The sequence below is a fragment of the Ochotona curzoniae genome, unplaced genomic scaffold (genome assembly GCF_017591425.1).
Source record: "Ochotona curzoniae isolate NIBS_2020 unplaced genomic scaffold, NIBS_Ocur_1.0 contig_4514, whole genome shotgun sequence".
Lineage (NCBI taxonomy): Eukaryota > Metazoa > Chordata > Mammalia > Lagomorpha > Ochotonidae > Ochotona > Ochotona curzoniae.
Genome location: NW_024466312.1, coordinates 3,351,455 through 3,369,463, shown reverse-complemented (window position 1 = coordinate 3,369,463; position 18,009 = coordinate 3,351,455). Strand labels below are relative to the sequence as shown.

The 18,009-nt window shown below is 42.2% G+C and overlaps 1 protein-coding gene across 1 annotated transcript; it reads right to left on the bottom strand.

Moving 5' to 3' along the window:
* Nucleotides 1–1,772: 1,772 nt before the first annotated feature.
* TMEM169 (transmembrane protein 169) lies at nt 1,773–5,381 on the bottom strand. Its single transcript, XM_040986403.1, has 2 exons — nt 5,111–5,381; nt 1,773–2,395 (listed from the first exon to the last, which is right to left on the bottom strand). The coding sequence occupies exons 1-2, from the start codon at nt 5,379–5,381 to the stop codon at nt 1,773–1,775; spliced, it is 894 nt and encodes a 297-aa protein (XP_040842337.1).
* Between the last annotated feature and the right edge of the window lie 12,628 nt (nt 5,382–18,009).

Genomic DNA, 18,009 nt, shown 5'->3' with positions numbered 1-18,009 from the left:
TTTTGTCTTCAGTTGTTCGTATCTCTGAAAATGCACCAGAGAGCACCAAGTTTATGTTCAAAAACACCATGTATGATTTTCCTGGTTAAACTGATAATAGCTATTTTTCTTTAAAGAGGAGAGTTTTTCTAAAAGTGGGATTCAGCACCATCCATTAGGAAAACATCCCTGGCTGTCCGTGGGGCAGCATGAGCAACCTCTCTGGAATGTTTCACAGCAATTCTTCCAGGAGCAAGAAATGAGCACCAGCTGTTTCTGTATGAGGACCAACACCTGAAGACTTCTTGGGATTCAGCTTTTTGAATCTAGAAGGAGACTCCCTAGGAATGATATTCTTTTAACTCAGAATCTAGAATTCTGGATTAATCTGCTCAGCACAGAAAGGATCCTCCTTCCAAACTCTGCAAAGATCTGAGTGATTAAGGCTCTGAGTGAGGTCTTGTCAAAAACCAGAAGGCTAACTCTGGCTGTTTTGTGCTTAGAACTGAACTTCAGCCTCGAGGGAATGTTTGGCAGTTGCAATCCTTCCGTTTAAATTGTTGTGAATTGGATTAACTCACCACCACCTCCACCACCAGGAAAATAGGTTATGCTGCTATTTTGTAATTGTACTCTCCTGTCTACTATTTATTGCTAACAAAGCCTGAACCCAATGACATTCCAGCAGTTTAACTGCAAAGTACAAGAGGTGCTACTATCTCTATAGCACATACATACCTAGTTTACACAACCAATCAATGCGTATGTATAAATTCTTTGTTTTCAATTTATACTAAAATAAATGAATGGATAAATTAAGGAGTAGCAAATAAATAGATAAATAAATTATATTAGCAATTTGTGTGAATCATTATTAGGAGTCAGATTTCTTTCTTACCAGGTAAAATAGCCATTCTTCCCTTTTCTCTTAAGACAGCGTCACGTCACTATTTAGCTGAGAATATACCTACCCAGGCAAAATATGACATTTTCTAGCCTCTTTTGTCCATGATGTCCTATGGCTAAGTTCTAGCCAAAGAGCTCTAACAAATATGGAATGGAGTTTCTAGGAAGTCTCTTTAAAAATGAAGTGTATTCACTTTTTTTGCCTCTGTCTCTATTTGTCCAGAAACATGGATAAGATGGTTGCAGTCCAAGTCGGTACTGGGACCCTGAGGAGTAACAAGGTCCACATCCTACTAATGATAAAGCAGTGGAAGACACTTGGGGCCTGTGTGGTTTCTAGAGGGATGATCTGCCTCTAGACTTTTATGGAAGAAAGAACCTTCTATCTTGTCTAGCCCATTGATATTTTGGGTTTTAATTATATGGAAGTAAGTCTAAATCTTAGGAGTGTACCCAAATCTTTAATTCTACTGCAGAATTGTGTGGTACCTGGCTTTCTAAATGTTTCACTCCATCCCTATTTTCCCAATGACCTTGATTACTTGTAAGCCTCCCTATCTTTCTGGTCTCATTTAGTCACATATTCATAGATTTCAGACACCAGTTGTACTTTCAAGCTCCTGAACTGATATGCAGTGGAGCTACTTGTCCCAGATAAATGGTCATTGTAGGGAAAGGAATCAAATAGAGTTTGTCCACTGAGTAAATAGCTTTGGCACAAATTGCTCCATTCTCTGCTCTGCATCAAGATAGTAGACAGATCAGTGTAGGTTTGGATGTTCTAGAAGAACTGTGTGAGATAGGGCATAATTTGAAGAAAGAATGCTAGGACTTCAAGATAGAACATAAGTTACTAGATGTAGAGAAGAAAGGAAGCTGTCAGGAGTTTAGACAGTGGAGGTTTCTACTTCCTGGGTGGAATCCTTGTTGGAAAGGTTGCCCGAGACATTGTCAGATTCCAGAAGCTCCACAATGCTGTAGGGAGAACAGTCCTCCAGCCCCAGTTTGCTGCAGAGCCAGCCACAGAATCCTTTCTCCATATCCCGGGCAGCTTGCCACCACGCTCCCCATGACCAAGAGAGCTGGACCACAGCAGCATAGACACCCAGGGAAGAAGCCATGGCTATGATAAGCACTGGGTAGAAAAGAATTAGGCAGGGACAGCATGAGATCTTGTGCCAGAAGGTCCTCTCCTCATTGTATACCAGGAAGATGTTGTACCAGGTAATAGTGCCATAGTAGAAAGAGACTACGAAAGAGAGGATGAAAACCACAGGCAGGCAGACCAGCGTCCAAAGAACCACATGGGGCCCACGGTCTGCTCCCAGTTGGCAGACATTTCTTGCTTCAGATGCCATTTCCCTTGATGACTCCTGAGGCTTGGTCAGTTCTTGCAGTTCCTTCTCTGTCAGTGTGACATGAATGTCCACCACCTGACCTTTCTTCTTCCCTCGGGTGATGGTCCCTGTTAATGTGACATAGCGGCTGTCTGAAGGCATGTCCCACATACCTGCAAGACAACAGAGGAAGTGAGAGTCAGGACTGGAAGGAGATATTGCATCACAGCACAATCCAGGACTGGGATGAACACCAAGGTGTCCTTTTTCACATCACCTGTCACAGGACTGAAGTCAGAGCCTTGATAGTAAGTTGAATGGATCTCCTTTGGGAGGATGACTGCTCTTATTCTTGCTCCCATAGGGAACTCCTACTACATATGCTAGGGCCTTGATCAAGTTATGAGGCAGGATAAACTTATTTTTCAGATCTTTCCACTTTTCTGGGCCTCAGACTTGGCATGATCTCTGTGACATGGTTGCGGGGAGGTGGTATGAGAAACTTTGCTGTAGACATCACTTTATAATGATGCTATTTCTAGTTAGCAAATTCTGTTCTGTCATGGTATTTAAAACTGGATGTGCGTGCATTGCGTAGATGGGAAGCCATTGCTTCCCTTCTCACTCCTAGCTCTATGCTGTTTTGAGGAGACCTCTTCATATGACTGCAGTGGTCATATTCAAGTTCTGGATACATCACCATATATACTACACACAATACACACACAGGTCACACATTGCACATATCCAAACCCCTACCACATATTTCCAAATATACTCCCCACAATACTCTCATGGAACACACCCCTAATACACATCATATACACGTGCCCAAACACCACACAACTGACCATATATCCACATCATAAAGAAACAACACACCATAAACACATACATACACATCCACAACTGTGCATCACAATACCCATCCCATTCATGTATATACTCCTACATTCTCTACACATCATATTTCCCCAACATACACAATACACACCCATAACACATATCATACACCCATAAATACATACAACTACGTACATATCACACTTAAGCACAACACATGTACTGTATTCATACCACACATCACACCCACACCCTAATACACACTTCCATACTACATGAACATGCCATATGCATCATAGTGAATGCACGCACTCACACACACAACTCTCCATATAAACCACACACACATTATCGAACAGTTATCCTTTGGCATTTTGGAAGTGAGATTGGAGACACAGAGACTTTGGTGATCCTTGGAGTATAAAATGGAGCCTAGGAGTGTGTGGCAGAACCAGGGCCTGGGGGTGAAGTCTCTGGATAGTATATCCCGTTAGGCCTGTGGACTCCTTGCCCCATGACTAGAAGACCTAGACTGGTACCACCTGAAGAACGGGGCCCAGGGTAGTGGCAGGGGTTCTGACTACCCATCCAGGAAAGTGATATTTCCCTGCAAAGATTTTAACTTTCTTGGTCTCAGCAAATGGCATAGTAGCTTATTTCCACTGTTTCTATAAAATAATCAGGGTTTATTATTGATGCCTCTATTTCTATCAGGAAAGTTTAAATTAAATTTTGAATTCACCCTCCTGCTGTCATCCTGGTTCAATTTCTACATTAGGGATTATTGTGTCTGTAGTTATACAGTAGTCTCTCATCAACTCCCCCACTCATCCTTTGCATTTTATTCTTCTTAAAGAAGCCAGATATTAGAGAATGTAAATGAGATAATGTCTCTCCCTTGCTTAATATTCTCCATTGATTCTCCCCGACACTACTCTGTGCTTATAAGCAAATTCCAATCCTTCACTATGAAGATCAAGGCTTACATGATGCATGTAGTTCATGCTTTACCTTATGATCCTCTGCTTCTGTAACCTCCCTACACACAAATGACTCCATTGCATAACTGGGCCACTGTTGCTGTCTTCCCAAGGTGTCTGCCTTGGCTGTTCTCCCTCCTTGAAAAGTTCTGTCTCAGATCTTTTCATGTCTGGCTCCTTTACATCATTCAAATCAGCACAATCATTCTCCAAGAGAGGTGTCTCATGACGTCATAGCTTCTCCACGCCCACCCTTCGCCACTTATCTTCCCGTAACTGTGGTTTTATTGTCTTCAGAACTCATCACTACTTGAAATCATCTTTTATTTGATGACTTGTCCACTGATTGTCTTCCACTGACTAGAAGATCAACTGTATGACAGCAGGGACATTACTATCCTTGTTTCCTGGGGACATATGTCACAGAGACCCATCTATGTGCACGAATGGATTTACCTTACCCATCTATTGCTGAATAATAATTAATACAAGCAAGGCACTATTAACAGCAACAAACATTCTTATGCATTTATATATGTGTAACATGGACATATGTTTTGTGAAGTAGGTATTAAGAGTTTTGGGACATAGTGCATGCTTGTTTTGAATTTTTAAAAAATATTGACAAATTTCACTATGAAAACAGCTCCACTACCACCTAAGATGTAAGTGAGCATACCCATTTCCTTATCTCAATGCTACATTTTTACTCAATTTTTGGAAGTGGAACATGTGAAGGGAAACTATGTCTTATTGCCATAATTTGCATTTTCCTGATCATTATGAATACCAATATTTATCATTTATCTTATATCAATTAATCTGCTTGTGTTATTCATTGCTGGATATAGCTCGGCCTCTTCTATTCCACTTTGAGTTCTGAGAGAGTGGAGATCACCTAAAATGGATTGTAATAGGTGCTTGGTAAATATTACCATTTGTTGAATAAAGACTACAAGAGTGTGAAGAGAAATGATTCACCAAGAGGAAACACATCAGTGAGTCTATCTTTTGGGAGATTCCTTTCAGAGCACCTCCTGAGGCTTCGAATCTGGAGACACTCACTATCATCCATTGGGTAGTCTAGGAAATCTTCTCCCTCTTCCTCTTTAGGTTGGTCTCCTCCCTCTGACTCCACAGGCTCCTCATCCGTCTTCTCATTATCTGACCGGTAGATGATGATTGATTCTGGGCGAGGCTCTTTCTTCTTCTTTTTCCTGCGACCCATTGTTGACTCCCCATCCAGAGCCAGGGCAGCAGCCACAGCCCTTCTCAGGGAGCCATGGTGTGGGCTTGGCAGCTGGCTCTGGCCTTCTATGGGAACTGGCTCTTCCATCCCAGTTTTGATGTCTGGTTATCACTTATAAAGAGTCTGCCTTGCTTGAGTGCAAGCTCAGGATCTACTCTTCACAGTTCTTCCTGGATGTGCATCCAAATTTGCCCCAAGAATGGGATCCACCTAAAAAATAGAAGAATGGAAAGAATGGAAAACCATCAATAGGAAGCAAATAGGACAAGAGGGAAAAAGATCTGGGAAATGAGCCTTAACTTGGCAGAAGCCTTCCCCACCCTTTACTTAATATCTTATGTGAGAGCTTGGTAGAAATGCTCTTATAAGAATAAAATTATGAATAATATTCATTTATATTATGACAGCATTTTTGTCATTCACAGAAGCATATACTATTAGTCAAAACCCCGTAATCTGGTTGGAGAAAGCAGAGAAAGTTAGATGGAAGAGTGTTTGCTCAGAGGGCCTTACTGGCAAATGGGAGTTGAGAACCATTCTTACTCCCATCACAGCTAGGGTAAGTCTCCAGACCGTTTGGCCTTCAAGTCACACATTGCAAAGTTGAATACAACCTTGAGTAAGTCCTTCAAAGATGCTTTAATTTCACCAACCATGTCTACCTTACCAGTCTGTAAAGGATACCCATGGAGGGGGGCAGCAAGACCTCAGGAAATTTCTTGAATCTGTCCTATCATGTAATGGGGTAGGGGAAGCGGAGAATTCATGTTCAAATTTTTAAAAATTATTATTATCATTTTATGATACAGTTCCATAGGCCCTGGGATTTACCCTACTCCTTTTCCTAATCCGCTCCAAAGTTCTCCCAAATCATTACAACAACATGGTTCCTCATAAACAGTCATAAGTCCATCATTGCAGGCATGGACAATGGCAGAGTCCAGCATCCAACTGTCAAGGCACATCCAACAGTTCACTGTGCTACCCTCAAAAGTGGAACATCTGAGACTGGAACCGACATCCCATATGGAATGCTGACACTGCAGGGAGTGGCTTTACTCAGTATGCTGAAGTGCTGACCCCTTGGCACATTGTTTGTACTTGAAAAATAAACTTGGGCTAACACTACTTTTCTAGAAGAATCCTTACAGAACCGTAACTGGAGATCGCCTTTTAAACAAAATCACCCAAATGATCTTTAGAAGAGTGAAGAATGTTGATGCCTAAATTTGGTTACTTTCCCAGGTTTTGTGGTCCATCTCTGAGTTTGAGTACTCAGAAGGAAGCTCTTATCCACAGGTACTGATGCGGTTAAGATCCTGGGTGTGGCCTCTCTCCTTCTCCCTCTTCTTCTCCAAGACACAAAAAAGAAGAAAAAGAAAATTGGAAAACAATGGTCTCATTCATTTTCCCCATTCCGCAACCCTTTCCATCCTAATCAGTGGTCCACATGGGCATGCATCCTTTTCAACATTAAAAACATGAAAAACAAAATTAAGAAAAGAAAGAAAGAAGAGAGGTCTTCTCTTGGTGATGCTGTTGAAGATGTGTAAGTTAGCAAAAACCTACTTTGTCTTATTTATGTAAGGGTTGCTTGGATGCTTGAATGTCCTCCCCTCAAAAAAATGCCCCAAAAAACTTTTCTGTTTTGAAAAAAAACTTACGTAAAAGCACAGAAAACAATATTAATGGACCATCCCCATAGCTATTACTAGCTTCAACAATAATCTAAATATTAAGGCCAAAGTTGTTTTATCTATTTTCATTATATAAGACAAAAACCACAGACATCATTTCACTTCTAATGATTTCAGTATGCATAGCTTACATATCAGGACTTTAAAAAATATGGTTGGGCCCGGCGCGATGGCGCAGTGGTTAAGGTCCTCGCCTTGCACGCCCAGGATCCCATATGGGCACCGGTTCTTATCCTGGCAGCCCTACTTCCCATCCAGCTCCCTGCCTGTGGCCCGGGAAAGCAGTCGAGGACGGCCCAAAGCTTTGGGACCCTGCACCCATGTGGGAGACCTGGAAGAGGCTCCTAGCTTCTGATCGACATAGCATCGGCCGTTGCGCTCACTTTGGGAGTGAATCATCGGACAGAAGATCTTCCTCTCTCTGTCTCTCCTCTCTGTATATCTGCCTTTCCAATAAAAATAAAATAAATCTTTAAAAAAAGATATGGTCACTGGGGCTGGCATGTTGGCACTGCAGATTAAGCTGCTGCTAACAAATATCAACATCCTACAGAGGAATGCTGGCTTGAGTCCAGGCTCTTTGACTTCTGAACCATTCCCTGCTAACCCATAAAAAAGTGGCAGAATATGGCCCAAATACCTGGGCTCCCGCCACCCTCACAGGAGACCCTGCAGCTTCTGGTTTTGACTTGACTCAGTTCTAGCCACCACAGTCATTTGGAGAGTAAACTAGCAGATACAAGATCTCTCTCATCTGTTTCTATTTGTGTGTGTGTGTGTGTGTGTGTGTCAGGGGTGGGGAGTCCATATACTCTCCTTCAAATAAATATATTAAAATATAAGGAAAGAAAAAAATACAATATTATTACGACAGACCTAACTTTTTTACAACACTTTTATCAAATGTTTTTATAGCTTGGATGTTAGCATACGTGTTCCCCAAAAATCCATGTTGCAGGTTTAGTTGCTTACTGAAGACTACTGGGCACTACTGGGCACTCAAGACACTACTGGGAAGTAGTGGACTCTTCAGGAGGAGGGGCCTATAGGGCAGGCCTAATAGGGACCTATTGGGAGCATGGCTCATAAGGTAACTTTTACAAGGAGACTGTTACAAATGCATGGTACTGGATCTAATCCCTGCGCTTACGGCTCACTTGTGAGTCTTCCTCCACTCATTTTCTGCCATCTTTCATGGGTCTCCCCATGCTATTTGGACTTTGAGTCTCCAGAAAGCTAAGCCAAATGAAATTTTCTTCAGCTTTATTTTTATTTAAAGATTTATTTACTTATTTACTTGAAAGCTAGAATGACAAAGAGAAAGCAAGAGACAGAGGATTAGAGCTTCAATTCACAGATTCACTCTAAAAAGCTGCAACGACCATATTTGGACCAACACACAGTCAGGAGCCAGAAATCCCCTCTTGGTTTCTCACTTGGATGGTAGGGAGCCCCAAATGCTTGGGCCATCATCCACTGTCTTTCCAGGTACACTAGCAGGGAGCTGGAACTAAAACTGGTACTCTGATGTGGGATGCCACTGTCACATGAGGCAGCTTAACCTTCCCAGCTCCTAACACTTTTTTACAAGTAAGTTGTCTTGAGTATTCTGTTTTAATAACAAAAAAGAGAAAATGACTAACACATAAAACTGACACTGAAGGTGGGGTAGTTATTCATCCTGCAGGACATGGAGGAGCCTTTGAAATTGGTTGATGAAAAGAGGTTGGAAGTTTAGACTGGCAGGCCAGAGAATACCTTGAAATACTTTGTGTAGTTACAGACAGCTCTGGTCAGGGTTCAGAAGCCCAGAATGCTGATAGAAACGTGAAGGTCATGCTGATGAGGTACCAAATGCAAGTAAGGATTCTAATGAGAATTGAACTAAAGGTTACCACTGCCAGAGCATGGCAGAGAAACTGTATTACATCCATGTCCTGATATTTTGTGGGATCCAAACTTAAAGGTTATTGTTGCAGAAAATGCATCAAGGAAGTAAATCCTTCAGGCTATATAATGCGTGTTATTGATGGCTGTTCATCATTTCTACAGCAAGCATCAGGAGCAAAAGCTAGCCAAGTAGTAAGGTTGGGAAAATCCTCAACATGACCAGAGAAGGAGCAAAGAAAATGCTTATTGGGGACATGAGAGGCCGAGAAGGACCCTCTTGATAAAGAGATTAGCAAAGGTGAAAGGATTATATGTGCCAATCAGCAACACAGTGGGTCAGAGTCCTTGGAAGCGGCTCAGGAATTTCTAAAACGTAGAGACAATGTAAGTCCAGAGGTCTGAATGTGCAAAATTATTCCATGGGATCCCTCTCTCTTTATTCCTCTGAATTCACCATATGATCCTCACTTTGTTCATAATAGAATGCATTTGACAAAGTCTGTATTATACAACTTGAACTCTGAACTTGCAGGAGTATGAGCTACAGAAATATTTTTTCCTTGTGTGTTAGTTGTTTCAGAGGCATAGCTTCTGTGGAGGAACAGGCATTTGGGAAGGCAAGAAAAAGAGGAAGAGAAGCTAGGTCCACCTTGACTTTCATAACCAATCCTCTTGCAAGAATTGCATTCTGAAGGCATGTCCCAAACAACCTTCTAAACACCCTCATTGGATTAAGTTTCCACCCTCATGGTACCAATCATTGATAAACAGAGCATGCAATCATTCCATCCCCAATAGTTCCAAAGTCTTAACTCAGTCTAACATTAATTGAAAAGTACAAAGTCTTATCTTACACTCAAGGCAATCTCCTCCAGTTTTGTGTCCCAGTGCAATTAACAACAACAAAAAAAACAACCTTACATACTTCCAAGTCACAATAGTACTAGTACAGGGTATGGATTTCTAGCTCATAAAGGACAATAAACAGACAAAAAGAATCAGAGGAAAACAAGATCTAAAACCAGCAGAGCAAATACTAAATCCTAATGCTGCATGCCTGCCACCCAGGGCACACTGGAGAGGACAGGCCCCCAAGAGTTTGGGCAGTTCTGTGTCTGTGGCTTTCTGGTTACAGCCCCTGGTTAGGTCTCATTGGTTGCAGTCTCAGCTCAGCTCCTCCACTAGGCATTGCCCTGCAAGGGACTCCCTGCAGTATTCCAAACCACATCAGCACTTGGTGCTGTCCTAGTGAGGGCTCTCTGTAGTGTCTCTGTCCCTACAACAGGTTCCCTTTGATATCTAGCAGAGTGTGCAATGCCTTTGAAGCTGGGTTGGTCTCTGATCATGTGGTTGCTTTCTGAGGCTTTTCAATAATTACCTGGCAAGTGGCTTGCAACATTCCACAATGAGGTTCTCATGTTCCTGGCACCTCTATTTTCTTGGATTTCCATTGTGGACTCTCTCCTATGTCTTCACTAGGTATCATTCCATCAGTGGCTCCAACCCTGTGGCACAACTTGGCCTGGCTACTTAGGTTTTCCTGTGAGATCTTCATGGAAGCCAGCACAACCGTCTCTGTACATTTGCCACACTGCTGTCACATGGACCATGCCAGTGTCTGCTGCCAGCAGAAGCTACATCTGGACCATCTTGAGCCCTAGCTGCAGCATTCTCGGAGCACTTTGCCTATTGGCTCCTGGTTCCTTTTACTCACACTAATTTTCTAAGCAAAAAACACACTTCTAATCAAGAGACACTGCATACTTCTGTCCCTAACATGTATTTGTATTGTTCCTTATCTGGCTAGACGGAAGATATTTCAAATATTTCTACTTCATTCTTTTTTGCACCTGATTCTGATTGTAAAACTTACTAGCAACACTCGATAATACCCATACTGCAGGCAGAACATGTTGCTATCTTGAAATTTCCTTTGCCTAACAGATTAGTCCACCAGCTTTCTGTCACAAAACATCAGAACACAATCACAATAAAACCCAATTTCCATGACATGACATTTGATAGGCTTCAGTCCTACTCTCAAGAAAATCACAAAACATCAGAACACAATCACAATAAAACCCAATTTCCATGACATGACATTTGATAGGCTTCAGTCCTACTCTCAAGAAAATCACAAAACATCAGAACACAATCACAATAAAACCCAATTTCCATGACATGACATTTGATAGGCTTCAGTCCTACTCTCAAGAAAATCACAAAACATCAGAACACAATCACAATAAAACCCAATTTCCATGACATGACATTTGATAGGCTTCAGTCCTACTCTCAAGAAAATGCTCAATTCCATCCAAGAGTCTTACTGACCGTCCACATTTCTACCAACATTATGACATCTTGAGCCTCTCAGAATCACCCATGAGTCTCTGCTTAAGCATGCCAGGCTTTCTCTAACCTGTGCCTCCAAAGAATCCTCCACATCTTCAAGTGATTTACTGGATTACTCAGTTTTTTCAGAACTATAATCCATCTGGGAGAAGTCACTTGCATTGGCTCATGGTTTTGGAGAATGACACAGTTCAGATCGTGTGAGTCCCACTGGTTTGGTCATCAGGTGAGGTGAGAGGATGGCAATGGAGGGATGTATGCAGCAGTAACCACATGGCAAGCCAGAAGCAGAGTGAAGGGCTAAGACCAAGTTGGCTTTTTAAATCAATCACCTCTCAAAAACTGCATTCTGAGGGCCTATCTCCAAAGTCCCAAACACCTCCTACCAGGCCCACCTCCCAAACATCGTCTGTATCATCAATTCATGAATCTGGGATTTAACTGTCTGCATACAGTTGATCACCATTTCCTATTCATTCCACAGAACATAATTTTGTCCTTCATTTCAAGGTTTTTAGTATATGAAAGCTTTTATGCCCTATGGAACAATGTCATTTAAACATTTGTAACAGGTCATTGTTCCTCTCTTGCTCCTCACTCTATTTCCTCTGTCCTTTATTTATTTTTCAAGTTTTATCTGTTTGACATGGAGAGAGAGAGAGCACTGGAGAAAAGCAGACAGAGTGAGAGAGCCTCCATCTGCTGATTCATTCCCCAAATGCGCACAGTGGCCTGAGACTGAAGCTAGCAGCTAAAACTACCATCTGGATCTGCAATGTGTGCATCAGCAACGTGCTCAAGTGCATCACTGCTTCCTACCAGAGTCTGAATTGGTAACAAGTCAGAGTCAGGAACCAAAGTCAAGTATTTCAGTGTGGGACATGGGCATCAATGCCAAGGGCCAGCATTGTGGTACAGTGAGTTAAGCCACTGCCTACAACACCAGCATTCCACGCGGGCACTGGTTCAAAACCCAGCTGCTACACTTCCAATTCAACTCTCTGCTAATGCACCTGTGAAAGCAGCAAGAGACGGTCCAAGTGCTTGGGTCCCTGTGCCCACACGGGAGACAAATAAATCAATCTTTTAAAAGAGGTCTCTGGGCTAAATACTTGTACTGCTTCTGTCTTGTGTTGGGTTTTCTAATCTGATTCCCCACTGAACTGGCAGATGCTCAGTTTTAATGACCCTTTTCTCTTGGAACATAGCCTGGGTTCTAGAATCAGTCAGTCACTCAATGACCGATATTTTAAAAATGAGACTTATAGGATAAATTGTCAGGTTTCACCACATAACTTTGCCTTGGAGGGAACTTGCTATGCAGAATCAGCACTGTTATCTTTATTCAACATCTTTTAAAAAATGGCATGGTATTCTTGCTGGACTGTTTGTGCTTGCAAAATAACTCTAGGTTAATATTGATTTTTGAAGAAAATTTTACTGGAGCTTTAAATGGGAAGTCAGGGCAAGGAAAAAAAAAACTGAGAAAAATGAGGAAACCCGATACTTAAGATCTACTGATCTCACTGGAAGTTGCTGATGTCCCCAACTCCAAAGAGAATAAAGGTGCATGCAGGAAGAATCCAGGCAGGGGGATTAGCCAAGGTAAATAGCATCAGACAAGAAGAAGCTCAATGAGGAAAATGCTGAGCAGGACTGTGATACTCCTGAGCTCAGCTGGGGCTCCATCACCCATGTGGCCTCAATGTAGAAAAGAGTGGACATTTACCAGATGGGCCTGGAGCCAAAGTGAGATGCTGTGTTCCTCTCCCAGATGAAGATTTGTACTTGTTGCTGATAAAGGTGTATATTCACTTTGAATTCTACTTTTAAAATATATTTAACACAAAATATATGCTTGGTAAAACCAATGCTTGGGAAAACACATCACAGCAATCCTGTTATGAATGATCTTCTAGAAAACCACTAGCTTGAAAGGCTATCTGTCATTGGAAGATGATTGGACCCTGGACTAATGCAGGACTTTAAATTTCAAAATCATAAATTAAGGAGTACTAAAAGCATGAGAATCTAATCCAAGTATAGTGTTGAGAGGTGGCATCTGGTGGAAGGTCTTGAGGTCACTAGGAAAGGGTTATAAGAAGTGAATGTCCCTAAGAAGCAAGGTAGGAAAGTTTGAGTTCAGGTGCAGCCTCTCTCTCTTTGCTTCCTAGCTTATAATGTTACCTGCCCTTTGCCCATACTTCAACAATGCCATTGTCACCTTTTATATATGCCAAACAAATGACACTGCTCATTCTTTGACATGGACCTACAAAACTGTGAGATAATAAGTCTTCCTTTGTGAATTTAAAAAAAAAATGATCCAAAAGAGACAGAGACTTATCTTTCACCTGCTGTTTCATCTCCAATGACTGACCCAGGATAAAGCCAAAAACCTGGAACTCAATTCAGGTGGTTCACATGGGTGGCCGTAACCCCCAGTACTGGAGTCAACATCTGTTGCCCCTGTTGAGTGTGTATTAGCAGGAAGCGGGAATTGAAAATGAAGTGAAGACTTGAACCCAAGCACACAAATATAGGATGTAGGTGCTCCAAGAAAGGGCTAAACTGGCTGCATCAAATGCCTGCCCGGATTTTCTCTTTTAAAAGATATTTGCATTAGTTACTTCATTGTAGCAATAAAAATCTGATGAATACAATACACTAACACACAATGTTTTCTTAACTTAGGTTCCTTTTATTTAGCATGAGTTTTCAAACAATGAATTAAAAACAGCGAAACCTCAGACTCTGAAAAAACTCAGAGCTTCAGAGCTGGAGGAGAGGGAGTTTTTTTTGCAATTCTTTTCAGATATGATAAGGTGATCAGAGAGAATAAGAGATGAGAAAGACAAAGAGTACAATGAGAAGGCAAGTTGTAAACCTCAAATTCCTTTTACTCTTGTTCTCTTTTTGTGTCAAGAGGCAGTGCCCTAGAAAGATATGGTAGAGCATATGCCATGGAGGTGATAACCATTGTTAGGGGGGAGATTGTTAGTCAGGAGATTGCAAGAGAACAAAGTTAGACAAGAAAAAGAGTTTCTAGAGCCCAAGGACAGAATGAGACAGAAACCTAGGAATTTCCTGGGAATACAAAGACAAACATGACCATGGGAGCCTGGAAGAGAAATGAGCTTTGAAGACTTCATTGTAATCTGATAATAAATGTGGATTATAAAGCCTTAATAACCTTACAGACCTATCCTTTGCTTCACACACAGTTCTTTTCAGATAATTCCCAGTGTCTGTGTGCAAAACACATACCGTCTCATGCTTACACTGAGATACCATTTCCTTCTTCTCCATAAGATTACAGCGTTGCTTTGAGAATTAAAATGTTCCCACAAGCTTAGGAAACATAGTTCCCAAGGCAAAATGTGGTCATCAGAACTAGTTTTAAACTTGTTCAGTTGACCAATCATTTCTCTCAGTGTTTAAAATAGGCAGTTATAACAAAATGCATGAACTGGGTGGCTTATAAACAACATATATTTATTTCTCATAGTACTGAGAAGCTGGGCAATCCTAGATCAAGGTGCTGGAAGGTACAGTGTCTCATGAAAAGCCATTTCCTAATTCATAGATGGGACTTTTCTGCTGTGTCTTCACTCCAGGTAGGTGTACTGAATTCACTTTAATGTACCATGACACATCAGCTAGCCCTCATTACTGTAATAAGATACCAGGGGGTGGTATGAAAAGGTGTATTAAGTTCACGGCTTTGGAGTTTCCGAGCCCAAGATCAACCATCTCCATTGGCTTGGCATCTGTTGACGGTGTTGCCTGACAGAGAATCCATGCAGAGGAAGAATCACATGGTGAGCCTGGAAGTAATCAGAGAGGTTGGGCTGGAACTCAGGCTTTTCTAATCCTTCTCTCATGAGAACAATCTTCTAAGGGTACAACCCATGACCAAGGTGCTCCCATTAGGTGGAAGGAGTTATTCGAATATTCCACCCTGGACCCGGAACCATTTCCTCTTCCTCACAGCCAGTCCAGCCGTCCACCAATCAGGTGTGTCACCTGAGAATTCCACCCCCAATCTCCCAGCCCTTTCCCCAACTCCACCCGCTGACCAATCATTCTTAGGCATCACCTGTGACAGTCTCAGGAATCAATCCCTTAGGGCCTACCCTCAATCCCTCCCAATCCCCAACCCCCACACCTTGTCGACTGACCTGAATGGCTTAAGGGCTCCCAGGTGCATCTCTGTCCCTTCCATCTTTTCCTTCCGGCCTCCCCACTACCCCCTTTTCCTTGCTGCTCCACCACCACCCCATCCCGTGCCTGCCCCACTGGAATAAACCTCCTAGGATACCTCGTTGCGTCTGGTGTTTTCAGCTCACGGTAAAAGAACCTGGCTAAGGAAATTAGCTCCGCTTAGTATGGTAATAACTAGAACTTGAACTGTTTTAAATAACTAACACTAGGTCTTACCTCTTTTTATTTTTTAAAGATCTATTTAATTAATTTATTTAATTTATTGAAAAGGCAGATATACAGAGATAAGGAAACACAGAGAGAAAGATCTTGTTTTTGTTGCCCTTTTCCCAAGTGGCGGCAATCCAGAGCTGAGACAATCAAAACAGAGCCAGGTCTTCCCTGTGGATGCAGGGTACTAAGGCCGTGGGCTATCCTCCTCTACTGCCTTCCAGGAAACAGGCAGGGAACTGAATGGCAGGTGGAGCAGGCAGGATGCAAACCAGTGCCAGCATGGAATTCCAGCAGATGCAAGGTGAGGATTTAGCCACTAGACTATTGCTCTGGGCCTGGACTTACCCCTTAGGAGTTTCTTCACTTAGGACCTGGCATGATGGTTCACTGGCTAAATCCTCTTCTTGCAAGTTACAAGATCCCATATTGATGTGGGCTTGTGTCCTGGCTGCTCTACTTCCCATTCAGCTTCCTGCTTTTGGTCTGAGAAAGCAATAGAGGATGACCTAAAGCCTTTGGGACCCTGCTACCATGTGGTGACCTGGAAGAGGCTCCTGCTCCTGGCTTCAGATTGGCTCAACTCTGCACATTGAAGCCATTTGGAGAGTGATTCAGTGTATGAAAAATCTTTCTGTCTCTCCTTCTCTCTGTAAATCTGATCTGCCTTTCCAATGAAAATGGGTTAAAAAAATTTTTTTTAATGAGTTTTTCTGCCTCCAAAGCATCACCCTGGAACTAGCCTGTAACATCCAAGCCTTTAGGGGACATTCAATATGCAAACTAATGTCCAGATAATAGAAGAACATTTCACTTTATAAAGGACTTATCAAGATATAATCCCATCATAATCTGAGGAATGTTTTCATATGCACTACTCTGCTTAATTACATATCTGGTAAATATTCATCAAGCAGTATGACTTGCCAGATACTGCACAACTGTTTCAGGCATAGCCGCCTTATGAAGTAAAACAAAACCGCAGAAGAAGGCACTTTGGTTAACAATAGGAGGGTGCCAGTGGTTGGACAAATAGCAGAACGTTTTGATGTGTTTGTTGACTTGATAGAAAGAAGAGAGAGAGAAATGCTTATTCAGAAATATGATAAAAATGTCTTTAACAGCTAAGAAGACCTAACTTGATTCCTCGCCTTCTGCACGTTATTATGCAGTTAGTACTTGATCTGAGAAGCAAGTTCTGAACAGTTCTCTTTCAGTTTTACAGGATAGATGGAAAAAGACCAAAATCAGTGGCCTGAATTCCAAGATCTTAACCATTGGAATCAAGAGAAGAGACATAATTTTGTGTCTTCTCTGAATGCTAGGCTTCACCCATCCTCTTCCTCCACTCACAGCCCAAAGATTATTAACAAACCTATATTGCAGAATTTAACCTCAGTCAGCCTCGTGCATCGAACTGTGTCATGAGGTGGAGTTAGGTAGGTTTTAGAGAACATCTACTTGGAATAAGTGGTTTTAAATCACTCTTTTTTTTTTTTTTAAATTTTGACAATCTTTACATAGTTAATTAGGGTAAAAAGGTTCAAGGGCTACAGGAAAGTGGGTAAGACTAGTATATTTTCCATATTGTTTCCTTCATGTTTAAAGGGGGTATTAGGGGAGAAGGCCCACCCAATTTCCCACCCTCCCCAGGTCCCGGATGTAGGGCATGCTCTGAGGTTCTTGCTCAAGTGGTTTTGATATTTCATCAGTTATGAATCGCTGCCAATCTTGCCACTCCAAGCACTATGAGGTCCTTGAAGAATCCACTAATTGACATGGTCCATCATAGCTGAGATGGTTGGTTGACCTGTTCTGTCTTCTCTCTTTTCTTGGTTAGGGTTCTGAGTCCAGCATTTTGATTGGGGAGATCTCCAAACAAACTTTGTCTGAGGTGTGCTAAAACCAGATTCTTGTATGTGCTAGCAAGTACAAGACCTGGCACAGCCCATCGCCCCGATCAGCTGGTGTTTGCAATTGCTGGGTTGGTTCTATTTTCACTCCTGACTTCCACTTGAACCAACGGGCGTTGCAGTCCAGCCTGACTCTGCCCAGCACATACTCGGCCCTTGCATAAACCAGTGGCAGCTGCAGCCTAGTTGGAGCGACCCGCAATAACCCCCATCAGGCTCACCCTTTACCCTCCTTTGCCAGTATGTGTAGCAGACTAGTCCAGTCTGTCCCACACCCCATTCCACCCCAGCCGCTGTCCTAGTTTTATGCCCTCCCATGGAAGTGGTAACCCAAGAGGGAGGAGCCCACTATTTCCCTCCCAGTCCTCTCCCACTCCCAGATTATGCACTCTCCAGATAGTTCTGTGGTTTGATTTGACACAATTA

What these genes read in the sequence shown, in the direction of transcription:
- TMEM169 (XM_040986403.1), bottom strand. Translation starts at nt 5,381, where the DNA reads ATGGAAGAGCCAGTTCCCATAGAAGGCCAGAGCCAGCTGCCAAGCCCA. An exon ending in AGACTACCCAATGGATGATA is followed by an intron (nt 2,396 to 5,110) that starts GTGAGTGTCTCC and finishes GTTGTCTTGCAG; the next exon opens with GTATGTGGGACATGCCTTCA.